General features: G+C 43.4%; 1 protein-coding gene across 2 annotated transcripts in view; it reads left to right on the top strand.

The window, feature by feature from the left end:
• The window catches only part of Hr96 (Nuclear hormone receptor HR96), a 104958-nt gene that overhangs the window by 11063 nt on the left and 74052 nt on the right, over positions 1-19843 (top strand). The window contains exons 2-3 of one of the 2 annotated variants that reach the window (XM_070531412.1): positions 9020-9154; positions 17381-17411. In XM_070531412.1, the coding sequence (XP_070387513.1) occupies positions 9020-9154; positions 17381-17411 (166 nt within the window). The remainder of the gene's footprint in view (positions 1-9019; positions 9155-17380; positions 17412-19843) is intronic. The other variant, XM_070531413.1, reaches the window with a different exon arrangement.

Here is a 19843-nt window from a genome sequence, read left to right as displayed (position 1 = left end):
TTCTGTCGTTCTTACTGCCTGTCATTCAGTGTTGGCCGAAGACATTTAACTAGAAACTTTGTACTCAGTACTGAAACCCGCAAATGTTTTTCTGGTATGTTGCATGCAGGCAACACTCGCCACAGACCAGCTCCCGAGCAGGCTGATCATGTCCGATTTTCTTATATTCAAGTCTTCTTAGATTGGTTCTCTTTTTCTTCTATTATGTAGTCTTTTACTTGATTTACGTATTGTTAAGCTGGTTCTTTTTCCTGTTATGCATTTTTGCTCTTTGTACTTCCCACTCCTGCCTAAGGCCTTCTGTGAAGGCTGGCAGTAATTCTGAAAATAGAATAAAGGGTTAAAATGCTTAATTGCTGTACAGGGGAAACTAAAATTGTAACTTTCGGACTTCAATTGTAAAAGCTTTTCTGACAGTTGCTGAAATACCTTAACTGTTGCTGTCCTTTCGTGCCTCAGTCTTCCACAATAGCTGCTGTGTGCGCCCATGGGACTCGTACAAGGAAAATACATTTGTAAAAAAATATGCAGATCCAACCCACATCTTGGCATCAATGTGAAACAAAGCATTAGTGAAGGGTAAATAAATGCTGTACAATTAATAGCAATACTTACAATTTTGTTTATTTTCATTTATTGCAATCTATAATCTGAATGTGCAATTTTTATGTTTATGCACTGCAAAGGTCACAACTTAATCTCATGCAGTTTTTATATTTATGCACCATACCATTCACAAACTATGCCACTGTGAGACATCTATGCAGCAATGTCAGGAAGACCAAGTCAATGTGTGATGCTTGTCAAGGGACCAACGAGCATGACAGGTGCCATGCATAGAAAAATACAACATATATAAATGCACTTAAGGATTGAGTCGCAGTTGCCATTCTGGGGTATCTGACCAATACTGCACAGAGCCAGTGGTGGTGCATGACAAGGCCACAAGCATTCCTGGCTTTGTCTCGCACTGTGTGCCACAAGCTAGCCCCAAGAAGCATGTTAGCTGTTGACTCTCATAAGCTATTCCATTAAGTGGCTTTAGGGATACCCTGACATTATATGTGCATGTTGTATGTCATGATTTGTTTGATCATGCAGAACAGCGTGCACTTGCTGGTGCTACATTGTCTGTCAGTGCTAATATAAGCCTTTTTGCTGTATCTTGAACTCAATGCACATGTAACGTACCATATTTCTAGGTAATCCACCTTAAGCCTAGAGCAGTATGAGTGAAAAGAGGGAGTGGGCTAATGTTTTGTGTACAATAAACCATTATTGCTAAAGGTTGGGTAGGTTTGTTTATATGCCCTTGTTCAGTCTTCCTGAAAACCTTCAAAATAAGTCACTATCATTGTTGAACAAAATGTTGATGACCTCATCATGCACATGGTCAGACGTGGTTAGCAGGAAAGATGAAGGGCAACTGCCAATGCCAGTGGGCTATGTTTCGATGTTTAAAGAGAAAAAATTGCAAATCATGCCAAAAACAGGGGTTGGCTTTCTTTCGTGGTGGGCATCGCTGGATATTATGGTATATACATATATGCTGAAAGATGCCAGCTGACCCATTAGCAGCCACACCAAACCCTCAGTTAGGGGAAGAAAGCTTTGCTTTAAAAACTAGAAAGTCACTGTTGGCATGTTCCTTGTAATTATAGGATTGATGTTCTGCTTCTGTTGCATTTCTTTTTTTCCTTCTTGTTTTTCTCGGTGCATGTATATTTCTTACTGATATATTTAAGTTTGTGCTTACTGCACTATTTTTTTCATATTGCTTGTTTCCATTATGTTTTTTTGATCATTGTATGCCAAGTGCTTTTAGACTTACCTGCCCTGTAATCAACCAATGTCATACGGATAGGAGATCCCCCTGATAATTCAGGGCCTCCTTCTGTAACATTGATATACTAATATCATAAGAAACCAACAAACACTGACACCAAGGACAACATAGGGGAAATTACTTGTGCTTAATAAATTAAATAAACAAATGGTAAATTAATGGAAATGAAAGTGGATGAAAAAACAACTTGCCGCAGGTGGCGAACGATCCCACAACCTTCGCATTTCGCGTGCGATGATCTACCTATTGAGCCACCCCGGCACCGTTTCCCCGTCCACTTTCTTGGGTATTTATGTTTCCATGTAGAACCCTGGGAGTGTTAGCCAGCGCCGCCACTCTCAGACCTTGGTGACACACGAACATCCTTTCTGCCGCAGGCATAACGAGAACGTGACCTTTTTCGGTGACGGAAACCGGTCAATAAACCCACACATGCTACCTGAAGGCATCAGTATTGCCGGATTCGAGACCCTTGTTATATAATAAACGAGAAGAAAAGGGGTTAACCGAGGGGCCCGATTTTTATTTGTCATATCATAAGAAGCCAACAAACACTGACACCAAGGACAACATAGGAAAAATTACTTGTGCTTAATAAATTAAATGAAGAAACAATAAATTAATGGAAATGAAAGTGGATGAAAAAACAACTTGCCCCAGGTGGGGAACGCTCCCACAACCTTCTCATTTCACGCACTGATATACTAAGACACTCGTGTATCTGTATGGATAGACAATAAACTTCAACTTCACCACTAGTTTGAAGAAAAGTTCTGCTGGAAACATGGGCAGGCAAGATAGAACTCACTTTTGGCATTCAAGCTATTGCGTTGAGCTTTGCGAAGAAAGTTGTCTTCTTTTGCTGAGGGCAGTAGCAGCACTTGCTGTAATCCCTCACATCCCATAACCTCTCTTAAAAATTAATGGAACAGTGTTTTTGTAGTTTTCTTACACCAGCTGTAGTGACAATTGCATTTCATGCAGTGAAGTTTGTGCTAAATGTAGTATAGAACTGCTGCTTTTTTTTTTTTTTTTGTAGCCTACCTTCACAAATTTTTAAGCTGTTTAATGTTGAAAGGGCCCCTCACCAAGTTTAGGCAGTGCAAATGTGGTTTATATATTTCGTGATGATGCTTCTCTGCAAAGTATCAAACTACTCCATGGTGTGAAAACTACTGAAATTTCAAACAAACACCTATGCGCCCTTCCTGCCATAAAATCAAGGTCACGTGCATAAATGCCTTTACGTAAGATGCCTACCTCACATCACTGATTATGGCATCATGAATTATAGCAAGTGACCAGTAAATGATCAAATGCAGGAGGTGCAAAACCTCCACTGAAAGTGAATTTTTGCGCACTTATAGTGAAGAAAGAGAAGCTTGGTGATGTGATGCAGTCCCTCGGCTCCAGCATGGAAGAAGGCAGAGAAGGAATGTAGGCTGAGTATGCTAGTCGAGGCAAGGAGAAAGTCTTTCTTTCATTTTATATTTTTGGGCCCATTTACAGGCGACTGGAGGGGGCCAAGGTAAAAGCTGTCTATTCGCAGCTTGAGTCTATTTTGACAGTGCAGCTTACCTCCTGGCAGCATGGCAATGCGACACTTCAATTCCTCCTAGTGCACTTACAGTGAAGGAAGAGAAGGATCTTGGTGATGTGATGCAGTGCCTCGGCTCCAGCATGGAAGGAGGGAGAGAAGGAATGTAGGTTATGCACACTAGTCGAGGCAAGCAGAAAGTGTGTCGATTTTGGCAGTGAAGCTCGCCTCGTAGCAGCATGGCAATGCGACACTTCAATTCCTCCTCGCGCTAGGTTGTGCACTCTAGTCGAGACAAGGAGAAAGTGTATCGATTTTGGCAGTGAAGCTCACCCCCTGACAGCATGGCAATGCAACACTTCCAATTCCGCCTAGCGCACTTCCAGTGAAGAAAGAGAAGGATCTTGGTGACGTGATGCAGTGCCTCGGCTACAGCATGGAAGGAGGCAGGAGAAGCAATGTAGGTTGCGGACGGTAGTCGAGGCAAGCAGAAAGTGAGTCGATTTTGGCAGTAAAGCTCACCTCCTAGCAGCATGGCAATGCGACACTTCCAATTCCTTCTAGTGCACTTCCAGTGAAGAAAGAGAAAGATCTTGGTGATTTTTGGGAACTGTCTGGGCATCAGTTACTCTTGACCACAAGAAAATAATATTCGGCGTATGCTATTGTCCTCCTTCTTCTCTACACTTATTTATTAACGACCTTCATGAGGAACTTAACATAATACACACCAGATTTTTATCGCCTTGCTTGTTTTTACTAGGTGATTTTAACTTTCCGAATATTTCTTGGGTTACCCAGCCTCCCACCCTATCTCAATTTTCATCCGATGCCAGCGATTTTCTTGCTTTATGCTCTGTTTTTTCACTTACCCAATTAGTCACTAACGCTACCAGAATCTCTGTCAACACAGCCAACACTTTAGATTTGGTCCTAACCAATTGAGCCGACTTTGCTTCAACCATCACCTATTTACCTAACATAAGTGATCACTCTTTCGTAATTTTCAACATTAACACTGCCTGTCCTAAACCTGCAAGAAAGAAAAAGACCATACTAGATTATATTAGAGCAGACTTCGATGCCATTAGCAATGAAATATCAGTTTTTACTCAAAACTTCTTCAGAAACTTTAACGAATGCTCTGTGCAAACTAACTAGGATATGTTCACGGCCAAAGTTCACGAACTGACTAAAAAATATGTTCCAAGATGCACCATCACTTCTAATCCTCAAGCCCCATGGTATACCGCCCATATAAGGCGCCTGTCTAACAGAAAAAAGCACCGATATACAGCCAGGCTATCACAATGTAACGCACACGGACGCATACAAGACTGCCGCTGATGCATATATAACTGCGCTTAAGCAAGCAAAAGATAACTTCCTCTCTAACACTTTACCATCGATGCTATCTACCAACATTAAAAAATTTTGGCGCGTCATCAACTTGCATACCGAAGAATGTATTAACTGACGCGTCAGGTGACCCTATTCCGGCTCATTTATGCGCATCAGAACTCAACGAAACCTTTGTTCTAAACTTCTCGCGCACATCAAACACCAAACACCCCGTTCCACTCCGGTATAATTTCCCAACTATGCCTCAAATTTTCATTGATTCATCTGGCGTTGCTAAACTTATTGATGCCCTAAAATTTCATTCATTGCCCAATTTTGACCGCATTCATGCTAAACTTTAAAAAAATACAATTGTCCACAGTTCCTTAATACTAACAAAGTTATTTCAGCAGACTCTCGATAGTTCCACTCTGCCAACACGATGGAAAGTCGGGAAGGTGGTTCCATTATTCAAGTCAGGAAATAGAACATCCCCTATAAATTATCGCCCCATCTCGCTCACTAGTACTTGCTGCAAATGATTAGAACATGTAATCTTCACTATCCTCGTGAACTTTCTCGAGTCTAATTCATTTTTTACACCCGCACAGCATGGCTTTCGTAGGTCATTTTCTTGCGAAACACAACTTGCCAGCTTCACTATCAAACTTCACCATATTTTAGATGGCGCATCAGAAGCTGACTGCATTTTCCTAGATTACTTGAAAGCATTCGACAAGGTATGTCACCACTTATTATTTTTAAAGCTAACCCAACTGAATATCGACTACAATGTTCTGAAATGGATTGAATACTTTCTTCTTAACCGATTGCAGTTCGTTTACGCTAATAATTTTAACTCGCCTTTCAGCGAAGTTTACTCGGGCGTGCCACAAGGGTCAGTGCTTGGACCCCTTTTATTTCTTATTTATCTCCCTTCCATTGTATCATCTAAGATTCTTTTGTTTGCTGATGACTCTGTTGTTTTCCGCAAAATAAGATCCCCCGATGATGCTAACAGTCTTCAGCGTGACCTCTCTAACATTTTTCTTTGGAGTAATGAATGGCTTATGGAACTTAATACTACCGTATTTTCGCGATTCTAAGCACCCCCCGATTCTAAGCACCCCCTCTCTATTTTCGCGAAAAAATTTGGAAAAAAGTTTGCATGCGAATCTAAGCACCCCCTTATTTCTTAGGAAGAGCGCGTAGCCAAGGCCGCCAAACGCGCTTGCTCAATCTGGAATCATTTCTCGGCAGACCTGCAGGCACGAGGTCGATGCTTCTGTTGGACGCGTTTCGCAGCCATCTGATCCCGGAGGTAGAGACAAAGCTTCGGTACATCAATAGCGACGTGGTTGTGATTCTGGGTGGCATGACGCCAGTGCTGCAACCCCTCGACGTTTCAGTCAACAAGCCCTTCAAAGCCAATCTCCGACAGGAGTACGAAGAGTGGGTGCGAAACCCTGACCGGAAGAAGACGCCAACGGGAAAGACGCAGAAAGCGTCCCCATCAACCTTCGCAGAGTGGATTTCGGACACGTGGAACAGGGTCCAAGTGGACGTTGTGGTCAAATTATTTAAGAAGTGCTCGATCACAAGCAACTTCGAAGGAACGGAAGACGACCTGCTGTGGGATACCGAGGGCAGCGGTTCAAGCGGTGCGACGAACTCGAGTGGCAGTGATAGTGACTGAGCATCCTACACAAGCGGTGTGTTCACTGTCTGCACCGATTTTTCTTTTGAAGGTTCGCAAAATAAAATGTTATTTCTCGCACCCATCTCGTCGTGATGTCACCCGCCGGAGTTGCTCAGTGGCTATGGTGTTAGGCTGCTGAGCACGAGGTCGCGGGATCGAATCCCGGCCACGGCGGCCGCATTTCGATGGGGGCGAAATGCGAAAACACCCGTGTACTTAGATTTAGGTGCACGTTAAAGAACCCCAGGTGGTCGAAATTTCCGGAGTCCTCCACTACGGCGTGCCTCATGATCAGAAAGTGGTTTTGGCACGTAAAACTCGATAATTTAATTTTTTTTTTCGTCGTGATGTCGTAGCGAGAAGAGGGATGGGGGGGGGGGGGGCGTCATTCGAGATTTTTCAAATCTAAGCACCCCCCCTCACTTTGGGCATCGCGATCGTGAAAAAAAGCGGGTGCTTAGAATCGAGTAAATACGATAATAAGTGCAAAATTATGCGAATATCAAGAAGTGCCAACTATCCGCCTGTATACTACCTAAATAACGTTGCGTTAGAAGCGGTTACTTCATATAAATACCTGGGTGTTCATATTTCTGCTGACCTTAACTGGACGCGCCATATTGAATACATTACTAACAAAGCTAACCGCATGTTGGGCTACGTGCACCGTAACTTTTCCAAAACTCCATCTTCTTTGAAATTACTGGTTTATAAAAGACTAATGCGTTCTAATTTGGAATATGCCGCCGCGATATGGGATCCACATCATGAAAAACTGATAACTTGAGCTGGTTCAAAATAACGCTGCTCGTTTTATCTTGTCCAACTTTAACCGTACTGCAAGTGTAACAAGCATGAAAGCTAATCTTTATTTACCTCTTCTAGCATCGCGCCGGCAGACAATTCGTTTGAGCCTTTTTCATAAACTATACCATAACCCCATGCTACGCGATTCCCTCATTTCGTCCCCCAGATACGTGTCAAATCGCATTGACCATCGTCACAAAGTTGGCATTGAAACATGTAACACTAAAACTGCATTTCAGTCTTTCTTGCCTCGCACATCATGCGAATGGAACCGCCTTCCTGCAGATATTGTCGACATAATTGATAACCAGCATTTTCGTTCTGCACTAGCTAACATTGTATAACAGGAAGATGATAATACTTGTTCTGTGATATGCATTGTATTTATTTATGTATTTCTGTTTTGTAACCACTCCCCTCTTTAATGCCTTTGGCCCTGAGGGTTCAATAAATGAAATGAAATAAATGAAGTGTGATGCAGTTCCTCGGCTCCAGCATGGAATGATGCAGAGAAGGAATGTAGGTTGCGGACACTAGTCGAGGCAAGAAATAGTGTGCATTTTGGCAGTGAAGCTCGCCTCCTAGCAGCACGGCAATGCAACACTTCCAATTCCTCCTAGCGCACTTCCAGTGAAGAAAGAGAAGGGTCTTGGTGACGTGATGCAGTCCCTCAGCTCCAGCATAGAAGGAGGCAGAGAAGGAATGTAGTTTGTGGACGGTAGTCGAGGCGAGGAGAAAGTGTGTCAATTTTGTCAGTGAAGCTCGCTTTCTAGCAGCATGGCAATGCGACACTTCAATTCCTCCTAACACCTCTAATAATGAATGAATTTTAAAAATTATTGTAGCAAAATGCTATGGCACCTTGCAAGCTTCAGTGTATAACCAAAACGTCCGATGTGTGAGGAGCCCTTTTAAGTGAAACTGGAAGCTCAGAAGTATAATCATGGGCCTCTACTTTTGCCAAACATGTTTTTTGGGTGCTAGATAGAACATACAAAAAAAAATACACACACAAGGCTCCTCATGTGTGTTTTTCCTTTTGTGTGTTCCATCTAGTGCCCAAAAACCATGTTCAGCAAACACCACCAACATGCCATGAAAAGAGTTTATTAAACCACTTTTGCCATTTCCATCAAGCATCGTTGACAAAATACTGGTGACATGCAACAGAGGCTGCATGGAAAAATCATATATGCACAATTGTTTTTACTTTTGATTTGATAAAAATGTGAATGCAAGGAAGCACAATGATGCAATTTACAGACTGACCGAAGGATGCAATTTTGGAGACACCACGCATGTTTCAGTAAGCATGCACCAGAGCTAAAACATGTATTATATTTCTTGCATAACATAAAATTTGGTGTTGTTGCACATAAGCCACCGGCGATTATTCTTTGTTACTCTCAGTAAATCTCATTAACCATACACTTTGTTGACATGTTGATACTATTACTGGTGTTTGCATATATCACGTTTCACTTTATTTGCGTGCGTTCAGTTTAGGTGGCACATCTGTGCTTTGGTACCATTTAATTCAGGAGTACCTGATGTAACCAAATGTGCAATATTAAATGCAATGACTGCTGACAGCAACAAGTCTCTGGGAGGGAGTGCATTGAACCTATAAGTTGTGCATTCAAAAGCATTTTACTTATTCATTAATAAGATTTCTAGTAGTCCAGTGCTGTACAGTGGCCTGAGTTTGCTCTAGATCGCTGGTTGTACTACAAGTTGTGTACGCAAACTGCACAATGTAATTTGTGTTGTGCTTTTTTTCTTTTGCAAGATGGCTGGGGGAGGTGAGAGAAGCGAGCTCAAGTTTTGTGGTGTCTGTGGTGACAAGGCATTTGGCTTCAACTTTGGTGCCCTCACATGTGAATCGTGCAAGGCCTTCTTCCGACGAAACGCCATTAAGGACAAGGTAGCTCTGTTGTCGGCTGCATGACCTTTTAGCCAAGCAGTGGCAATCTAGTGAAATGTTTATCTATGGATTCTATTCATTGTGACTATACATGCAAGCACGTGATTAGAACTTATTGCATTGCACCACTTTAGTTGCTGTGGGCTCTTTTTAATTAAAACTTGCATTTTAAGTTTGGGTGAAGCACCATGAGTACAGCAGAGCCCTTACTCTATTCTTCACTGCTTGAGACATCTTTGTAATGTGCGTTGTAAAGCTAGTGTCATGGCTTGTCTGTAGAGTGGATTTGAATGGTTCAAAGGTACCAGCAAAACAAGTATCAACTCGGCACTGGTGATATCCTGCCAAGAGTAAAAAATTCTGATTTGTTTCTCTTTGCTTCTTTTTCAAGTATGCAACAATATAATACGGAGGTACTCAGCGCCATAGCCAGAAATTTATTTCAAGGGGGGGTTCTCCACTGACAACTAGCACTCCTCCCCCTTCTTCATCTCTCTCTCTCTCTCTCTCTCTCTCTCTCTCTCTCTCTCTATATATATATATATATATATATATATATATATATATATATATATTCACATTGTAGTAACAGTGAAGAAAGAAAGCAGCAAAACTGTAAATGATGAAATTAGCGTTTTATTGGGCAAACAAAGTCAGCAATCATCGAAAATCTCATCTACCAAGTGCGTCAGATTTTACAGTGAAACCTTGTTACTACAAACACCACATTAACAAACTTTTCAGATTAACGAACTTTTCAGAAATACCCTGCTGACTTCTTATCATTTCAATGTAAAACTATTTCAGTACTATGAACTTCAGAATACCGAACTTTTCAGAATATTGACCGTCATTCAGTTTTCCTTTGATGTTAACAGCATCTCAGTACTACAAACTAATATTCCAAAATGTGGGGATTCTTAGATTTCTGTGTATGTTTCATGACAGACAAAACGGTAAGCTAGCAGGTGACAAGGCACAGAGAGCGGATGTCGTGGCGCATGAGTTCGGAAAAAGTGAGACAGAGCCCAAGAAAAAAAGAATGCAGTCAAGTGGAGGCAACGATGCATCAGGTTTTGTGAGCGCATGCTCTGCCCAGAAAAGTGTCGCCTAGCAACACAGGCATGTCTCATCGTTCTTCCACCCTTCTTTCTGCACGTGCCTCTTTCTTTTGTGCTTCTTTCTGCAGCCATACTAGCTACGTGTGCGGTGAAATGTGACCGTCGTACACGTGGGGATGCCACACGGTTGCACTTTGCACTTTCCAGATGGTGTCGTTTAAATGTGCCTGTGCTTTGGCATAGTTCAGGTGTCAGCCTCGAGCGACACAATTGCAGTGTCCACGGCAAGAAATGTGAAAAAAAATAAAAAATAATAAACATTGCGCTTTGGAGGCGAAATGGAGCTACCTTTTTGTCGGTAGTTTTCTCGGCATCAGCGTCTGTTTTGTGTGCGTCACTCTTATTATACATTGCTTCAGTGGTGCGTGGTGGCGGAATCTATGGAAAATAGCAACAGTGTGTGCTGAGAACCAACAAGGACGTTTTCGTGGATAGCTCATATGGTGACAACTTATGAACTGATGGGTTGATGGGCGAAATGGTTAATTTTGGGGCTTTCACTATAACAATCTTTCAGAATAATAAACAATCTACCACAGTACCCTGAAGTTCGTTATATTGAGGTTTCACTGTGTACTTGAGTCATCAAAGTTTCCAGAGTAATCTCTGGTGTCTGTGTGTCTTCGAGAAAGTACTACACAATTTGCGTTGTGTATACAATCAGATTACACAATCTTCGGTAACAACAGACAATACATAGAACCATCTGTAACATTTGAGTAGGTTCCAATCATGCAGGTGCATATTGTGCTGAGCGATAACTTCAAGTTGTTAATGGGTGAAATGCAGTCCCCCAAAAAAGGATAAATGAGCACATGTGTCAGTGCCTCCCTCTTAAGAAGCATCGTCCCGATGCTACAAACACGAGTGCAAGAAACTAAAGCACGTGCATTCAGGAGAAATAACAAACTAAGTCCCCAAGTTAGTTACCGTTGGTAGAAGGGCTTAAGGCACACAACATAGACTATTTCAGGCTGTGAGCGGCGCCACTGTGATTGCGAAATCCTGTCTACCACGACCTCATAGTCCAGTGCACCAACATGTTGGATGATCTTGTAGGGTCCGAAATAGTGTTGTGAAAGCGTCTCACTAAGTCCTCGTCAGCGTAGTGGGGTCCAAACCCAAACACGGTCGCTGGGCTGGTATTCGACAAAGCGTCGTCGAAGATTGTAGTGTCAGCTGTTGGCCCTCTGCCAGTTCTTGATCCACTGGCGGGCGAGCTGTCAGGCTTCTCGGCGCCCTGGAAATAGGTGGCGATGTTAAGGTTCTCTTCTTCGGTGATATGTGGCAGCATGGGGTCGAGAGTCATCATCGAGTTCCTGCCATAAACCAGCTTGAACGGCATGACCTGTGTTTTTTCTTGCACCACCGTGTTGCAAGTGAAGGTTACGTTTGGCAGGATGGCATTCCATGTCTTGTGTTCGACATCGATGTACATCGTTAAAATGTTGGTGAGTGTCTTGTTCAGACATTCCATTGGGCCATTCGTCTGCAGGTGGTAGGCAATGGTCCTCCGGTGACTTGTCTGGCTATATTGCAGTATGGCTTGAATAAGCTCCGCTGTGAAAGCCATTCCTCTGTCAGTAATGAGGACTTCTGGCGTACCATGCTGTAGCAGGATGTTCTCGACGAAAAATTTCGCTACTTCCACTGCATGACCTTTAGGCAGGGCTTTTGTTCCGGTGTAGCGTATAAGGTAGTCAGTGGCCACGACAATCCACTTGTTTCCAGATGTTGACGTTGTAACAGGTCCCAACAAATCCATCCCGGTCTGCTGAAATGGTCAGCAAGGAGGCGCAATCAGCTGTAGTAAAGTTGCTAGCCTTGTCGGTGGTGTCTTGCGTCGCTGGCAGTTACGGCATGTCTTGACGTAATGGCTAACGTTGGCAGTCAGGCACGGCCAATAGTACTTATCTTGTATTCTTGCGGGCATATGGGAAAACCTGGGCTGCCCAGCTGTCTTATTGTTGTGCAGAGCGTACAAGACTTCTGGCTGGATTGCTGCTGGCACAACGAGAAGGTAGTTTGCGCGTACTGGGGAGAAGTTTTTTTTTTTTTATGAGGACGTCGTTTCACAAGCAAAACGAAGACAGTCCATGCCGAAATATCCTAGGGACAATGTCGATCTTGCCTTCTAAGTACTCTACAAGGGTTTGTAACTCTGGGTCTACTCTTTGCTGTTCGGCAAAGTCATCTGCACTTATTGTTTCGAGGAAGGCGTCCTCATCCAGTTGTCTTGCAGTGGTGGGTCAATAGGGGCACGCGACAGGCAGTCGGCATCAGAATGCTTTCTCCTGGACTTATACACCTCGGTGATGTTGAAATTTTGGAGTCTGAGATCAATCAGGCTAGGTGACATGAAGGATCTTTTAAGTTTGCCAGCCAACACAAGGCATGGTGGTCGCTTACCACTTAGAAGTGCCTGCCGGATGTGTAAGTTCAAAATTTCGCCATAGCCCAAATGATCACAAGGCACTCTTTCTCCATCATAGAATAATTGGCTTCCGCTTTGGACAGTGACCGGCTAGTGTAAGCTATGATGCTTTCAACTCCGTCCTTCCTTTGAACTAGCATGGCACCGAGGCCTACGCTCCTTGCGGCTGTGTGGATTTCAGTCTCTGCGTCTTCATCGAAACGTGAAAGTGCCGGTGGTGACTGCAGCCATTCTTTCAGCTCCTCAAATGCATCGCCCTGCCGTGTTTCCAATTTAAAGTCGATTTCAGCTTTCATGAGATGAGCTGATGGTTCCGCAATTCTTGAAAAGTCTTTTGCAAAGCGCCTGTAATAGGTACACAGGCCAAGGAATCTACTCACTGCCTTCTTGTCGACGGGCAGTGGGACCTTAGCCGTGGCAGTTATCTTCTGTGGGTGAGGACGGGCTCCAGACTTTCTGATGACGGGGCCTAGGAACAAAAGTTCTTTGTAAGTGAAACGGCACTTTTACAGCTTCAGGGTGAGTCCAGATGACTTGGTCGCCTTTAGCATTGTCTGAAGCCGCCTCCGGTGGTGTTAGAAATTCTTGGCAGAGACTACAACATTATCCAAGTAGACGAGACAAGTCTGCCACTTCAGTTCTGCCAAGACTGCGTCCATCATTCGTTGGAACGTTGCAGAGACAGAGCAAAGTCCGAATGGCATCACCTTGAACTCGAAGAGGCTGTCTGGCATAATAAATGCGGTCTTTTCTCAATCCCTTTCGTCTACTTCAATTTGCCAATAACCAGTCTTGAAGTCCATCGACAAAAAGTACTTAGCATTGCAGAGTCGGTTTAATCCATCGTCTATCTGTGGAAGGAGGTATACATCCTTCTTGGTGATTTTGTTCAAGCTGCAATAATCGAGGCAGAAGCACAGACTTCCATCCTTCTTCTTCGCTGAGACCACAGGAAACACCCACGTGCTTTTCACCGGCGGTATGCTGTCATCACACAGCATTTCTTCGACTTGTTGCCTTACAGCCTCTCATTTTCACATTGACATTCTGTAAGGACTCTGGCATAGTAGTTGAGCAGGTTCTTCAGTTATGATTATTCAGTTATTATGTGATGCTTTGCAACTGGTGTTTGCCGAATCTATGATGAGATCGAAAAGCAGTGTTTGTATCATCAGAAAAGACTTTTGAGCTGTTGTGGCTTACTCATGGGGAGTCTTGGATTTATTTTGAAGACTGGTTCAGGAACTATGGTTGTCAAGGTAGATGCGGCAAAATCTGAGAGGACAAACGCATTGCTGGTTTCCACAATTTCCTCGACGTGCGCTATCTCCGTGCCCATGTTGACGTGTTTGAACTCCTGGCTGAAGTTGGTCAGCATCACTTTCGCTTTTCCTTCATGCAGTCCAGCGATCCCTCTTTCAACGCAAATATGATGCCTCCTACATCTGCAGGTGTTTTGGTGCCGACGGAAATGACAATGCTGGAGCGAGGTGGGATACTCACTTGATCTTCGAGCACACTCAAGGCGTGGCCACTACAAGAGCTCTCCGGCAGTATAGCTTGACTTTCGGACAGCGTTATCGACTTCGTCTTTAGGTCAATGATTGCACCATGTTGGTTCAGGTAGTCCATGTCGAGAATGACATCTCGTGAACACGATTGGAGGATAACAAAGATAGCAGGGTAAGTCCGGTCATGAAAGGTAATTCTTGCCGTGCAGATTCTAGTCGGCATTATTAGGTGTCCTCCAGTGGTCCGAATTTTAAGGTCTTCCCGTGCACTCTTAAAGGGACCCCGAAACAATTTTGACGATTTTGTACAAACATACTGAGTCGTTAGGGCAGGTCCTTCTGATCATTAATTGATGCATCTAAGTGCTCCATGTAAAGCCTGTAATTTATTATAAGGTTTTAAAAATGTAAATCGCTACCAATCGCAGCACACCATTCGGCTGAATATTCAGCCGCCCCTGACCATTTGATGCAAGTTGCCCTTATGACACTTTAGGGCGAGCTATGCGATTGGCTGCCCAGGGCGCGTCAGTGATAATTTTTCCAACTTTATGGGGAACAAATGTTGTTTGTAATTGTTGGAATGTTAGTTCATTTGTTTCTATAAAAAGAAAGTAACAGAAAAAGAATGCTCAAGCACAATTTCTCACTACACTTAAGCACTTCCGGCACAAAGCAAGTGTCGGCTGCGTGCATTACAATGTGCTCCGTGTCGACGAGAGCTCTGTTATTAGTGTTAATCTCGATCTTTCTTTTCGCAAGCACCATGGTTCGCCCTTGTTACGTTGTGGGCAGCACTGTAGCGACTGGCAATATGTCAAGCTGCAATATTGCGTTCCTCTGCAAAACAGCAGATGAGCGGAATGGCTGCAGCCATTCCGCTCATCTGACTGTCGGACTGTCGCTATCCGTTCGGCGCCAGGATTTGTATGTTTGCGGCTGTCACTTTAGGCCGGAGAATTACTACCACAATATTGTTTTGTGTGTCCGGTATTCAGGTAAACACGAGCACTAGCGGACTGGGCCTGGCCGTTTCACCAGCGTGTACTAGAATAAGGTTGAGTGCAATGAGAGGGGTGGCGTATGCTTTGCAGTGAGGCACGCAACGACAAAAAATGCTGTGGCAGCACTGCTGTCGAAGTGGATTGGGCTACATCAAGGTCACGCTGTCGGAAACTGCTGAACTTCTCCGAAGGTTCATTCGTACTACTTTGCGCACTGGTATATACGTCCAGACCGCTCAAATGGTGTTTATATTTGAATATGACATGTATTTACACCTTAGAAATAGATGCCTTTCTTTCTCTACTTTATTTCATTTTCTTTTTTAATGCCGCTCGGTGATAGCTCGTGCATTGCAGCTGCAGTGTCGGCTTTCATTCTACTATGTTATTGTACGGTTCCCTTTAGAGAGCAAATATTTTTCTTGTTCTTCAAGCAGCATGTATCTCTTGTGTGTATTTTTGCGCATATAGCTTTCCATAGGAAGGTCTTGCGAAAAAGCAAACGGAAAAACATGTGTAAACTTCCTGCTTGCTGCTTCAAACAAAACATATCTGCCCCATCCGGTGCCCTGTACTCACATTTACAGGACAGGAAGTATTCTTAAAGAAAAAAAAAGCTGCAGTGTAACATTCCACTCATGTTTCCGTCTTCTTCGCATAACAGAATGCGGAGTAATTGGTGCAGGTTCTTTTGTTGTGGTCGGACCTCAGGTGGCAAAAACAGCTTTAGGTAGCCATTATATGTGCTAATCTTTGGCACGTAAGCCGTGTGAAATTTGTTGTCCCGTCCATGCTTACCAACAACAACAAAAAAAGGAGAAAAAACTAAGTGGTGCGGTCGCCTAATTAGTGGCTACATAGTGTATATGGCCTTCCGTTGCTAAACTAGAGCTCACAAGTTCAAACCAGGTCGCATGAATTCAGTGGGAAAGAAATGGAAAAGCACTCGTATACTTATGCTTAGGTGCACGGTAAAGAACTGCACGCGGTGACAACTGAACAAGGTGCCTCGTGATCACATCACCAGACGTAAAACACCAGAATTTGCTGAACTAAAAAAAAGAAAGGTAGCCGCGTCCTTTGGCATTTTTCTATGGTTGTCAACGAAGGAAATTATTCTCAAATCAGATTTCTGAGAAAGACATGGTACGCCCATCTTATATTTCATATGTAAATGTAATGCCATTCCCAACTGTACGTCTGCTCAACTAAGCAGCTTCTGTATTATAAACGGTTGCTTTCAGTAATCCGGTGCATTATATCGTAAGGAAAAAAATTATGAAGATCCCACGCACTGTGGGAATCTATGTAAGTGAAGCTTTCTGTGCCGTTTGCTTTGATTGACAATAATTAGCAGTGATGTTGACAGTGAATGTTTAATTTTTTCGACATTTTGTCAACACAAGAGTGGTGAGTTGATGTTAAATGTTATTTTGCGTGCTCCACTGCTTTTTGTCTGCGTAGTACACAAAACACAAAGGGAGAGGTGTTTGCTTGCGGCGTTGTTGTGTGTCATATTTCATAACCTCTGAGAGGGTTGAGCATTGTCATTGCCTCACATGGCACGTCGCATCGTGGCAGAAGCATTAAACTTGAATTTTATTATGGGGCAGTACGTGTCAAAACCACAATTGGATTATGAGGCAGGCCGTAGTAAGGCACTCCAGATTAATTTTGGCAGTGTGGTGTTCTTTAACGCGTCCTTAAATTAAAGTCCACGTGAATTTCTTATTTCGCCTCAGTCAAAACGGGGCTGCCTCGGTCAAATTCGCTACCTCGAGCAATGCCTAGCCACAAAGCTATCACGGTGGGCACAGAAGTGTTGATTTGACGTGCGACCACTTCTGTTGTGTCGCCTGGACCCTGCAGCGCTCTTTAATTAATGTGCCTCTGCTTCTACACACCCTGCGTAATTTGTCCGCTAGACATATTTGCATGGTTTTATTTTTAAGAAATAGCAGAAACGCACCATAACGTACCTTGAACTTAAGTTTATCCAGCGTTTCCTTGCCTTCTCGCGTCGCCTTTCCCTTATCTCCCCCCGCGCCACTTGTATTTGTATGGGAAGCAAGGCTGTCATTCACTCGTTTCACGACTGCGTCGGTTCAACCCATTCTCTGCCTTCTCTCCCCCCTCCTCTCTTCCATTCTATCTAGCTTCCCTGTGGACTTGCACGTTGGTAGAAAGGTAAGCGCTTGCGGGGGATCACGGTTAATTGCAGCTGTCAAGAGGCTAATGTGGCGAGGACCCAGAAGCACCAGAGGGCATTGTGCACATTCGACGCGGTGTGGTCCAAACGAGTTCCTTGCGTCTCTTCCCTGCCACGCTCCTTCCATGTATATGCACGTTCTGAACCACTCCCCAATGCAGTGTGCAGACAGCAGCAACAGGAGCAGTGGGACAGGTGAAGAAAAAGGCAAAGAAAGCTTCACTTTAATAATGAAGCAATTAAAGGAATGGCATGCCTCACGTAGATGTAGAGGTACTTGTAGATCTGCTGTGTTCGTTAAAGAAGATAAGTGTGGTACCACATTAGGCACCCAATTTTAATGGGTTGCAGACATTCTGAAACTGTAAAAAAAAAAAAAATTGTTTCCTTGCATGAATCAAGTTAGCAGGTTTACAGCCTGCCCCAAAATGGGGCATTTATATTGAATGACAGGTAGGAACTTGTTCAGAAGAACCGATTAGCACCCATGCATTAATTCTCTTGGGAACTGGTACGCCTCTTCACAACAGCCACGACTCTCCAGCAGCACAATCATTCGGAATAAGAGTCCTCACTTGCATTTACCCCTCACCTTCAAGACTTCAAAAGTGCTGTTATGCGTTACATTTGAACAGAAACGGCCATTCTATATTTTTTAATAGTGAATTCTCAAGTTGAATACTATATGAATAGCAAATACCATTCGTTTATACTATATGTTTCTACTTCATTTCACCTGCTGGCACGTTGTAGGAGATCGCCAGACAAGCCACAGAGATTACATTGGTGAAGACTTCCCGGTCTCCTCGATTCAGTCTGAGTACATAGGCTGTATCTTTTCCCTGACACTGTTGTTTTTAATAAAGTGCAATAATTGCTTTGATCCCTTTTCTCGGAAAGTTGATTGGTTCACCTGGAGCTGGGTCAGCTTTTAAAACAAACACGCTTATTTCAGTCGGTTGTTTTCACTTTTTCAGTCAGCGCATTTAGAATATTTGATCATTTTCTCTTACATATATGTCGTGGATATACATGTCTATGTACTCTTAGATTTACCTAGAAGTGCATTGGTCATCTGCATGTCTTTGTGCCACGCAGTTAATAAACCTAGTTTATTTCACTATAATATTATTTTCTGTGATAATGTCGCTGATCAATATTCCACCAACAAGAAGCACGCGTAAATTGACAGAATATCAATAAAATTTTCTAATGTAGCTTCATGTTGCAGATAGGCAGTTTCTGTGGCAAAAATTATGCGTTACTTTTAGTAAACAATGTTACAAATATCAGTTCACCTGGTTAAAACTACAATTCATACCAGCCAACAAGAGTCTTGCTTGCACCAGTGCAAGTAAAACCATAAAAGATTTTACTGCGCAGACTTTCTGTGAGAAAAACTGGGCATCCGCCAGTGTCCGCGCAATGAACACGTGCTTGGTAGTAAACGACACACTCTAAAACGACAGCAAAATTGTAGACCTCATGTATTATAACCCATGCCTCAAATATATATACGTAGCAAAAAGGTGTCAACATAAATTTATAGTTGAAATAAAGCATCATTATAAGAATGTACCTGCACAATCTGTCTCGGTGCCCGCAGTCAAATTATCTTGAATATGCCACCATGTGTGTCTACGCTCTAATCCAATTCGCTCGCAGTGCCTTCACACAATTTTTCCTCACGCGGTGCCTTACAGAAGAGTGCCGTTCGGCCCACTCGACCACTGTCTAGTACACTCTAGTTTTACCATGCCGTTTTACGGGATGAGCAAAGGCACGCGCAAACATGAATTGTCTGCATGGTGGCTGCATGAAACAACCAAACACAGCAGCAGTACCGAAGTGTACTACTCTACTTTGCTGCTGGTGTAAATTTTCCACAGGAGTGTAATCGGGAATATGTTTTTGTAAATGTTCAAAATGTTTTACAGTTGGTTAGAGCAGTATTAGCTCTGTATTTGGCTGATTAAACTCTGCACCACCAGGTGGCTGGATCGTGCATACCGATCAGGCCGCTCGCGTACGTCTATGCTAAAGCTCCTTCATCAGCTTGAGTTCCTTCCACCCATTCGTCAAAATGCCCAGCTCACCTATGGTTACCGGAATAGCAGACACGCTCGGCGCTGCGACAGAATGCTCACAACGCACGCTGCTTCTCATGTGCAGCAGCCACACGCCCGTAGCTTTCCCTTCATTGCCACAGAAAGTTGTCCACGAGTATAGGAATGGACACTCCAGTTGTGAGACTGTGTGGGGAACAAGGGCTGAGTTGGTGACTGCCGTTGCGGCAATTTAAGCATCATTTAAGCTTGATGTTTGCAAACTGGTGAAACTGTGGCCTGAAAGAACATGGGAAATTTTTCTTGGTCGTTGAAACTTTCACAGGCTTAGCAGAGCATTTCTC

This window comes from Dermacentor albipictus, chromosome 1 (assembly GCF_038994185.2).
Source record: "Dermacentor albipictus isolate Rhodes 1998 colony chromosome 1, USDA_Dalb.pri_finalv2, whole genome shotgun sequence".
Lineage (NCBI taxonomy): Eukaryota > Metazoa > Arthropoda > Arachnida > Ixodida > Ixodidae > Dermacentor > Dermacentor albipictus.
The sequence above is the reverse complement of the archived record's forward strand: the minus strand, read 5'-3'. Positions and strand labels throughout refer to the sequence as shown.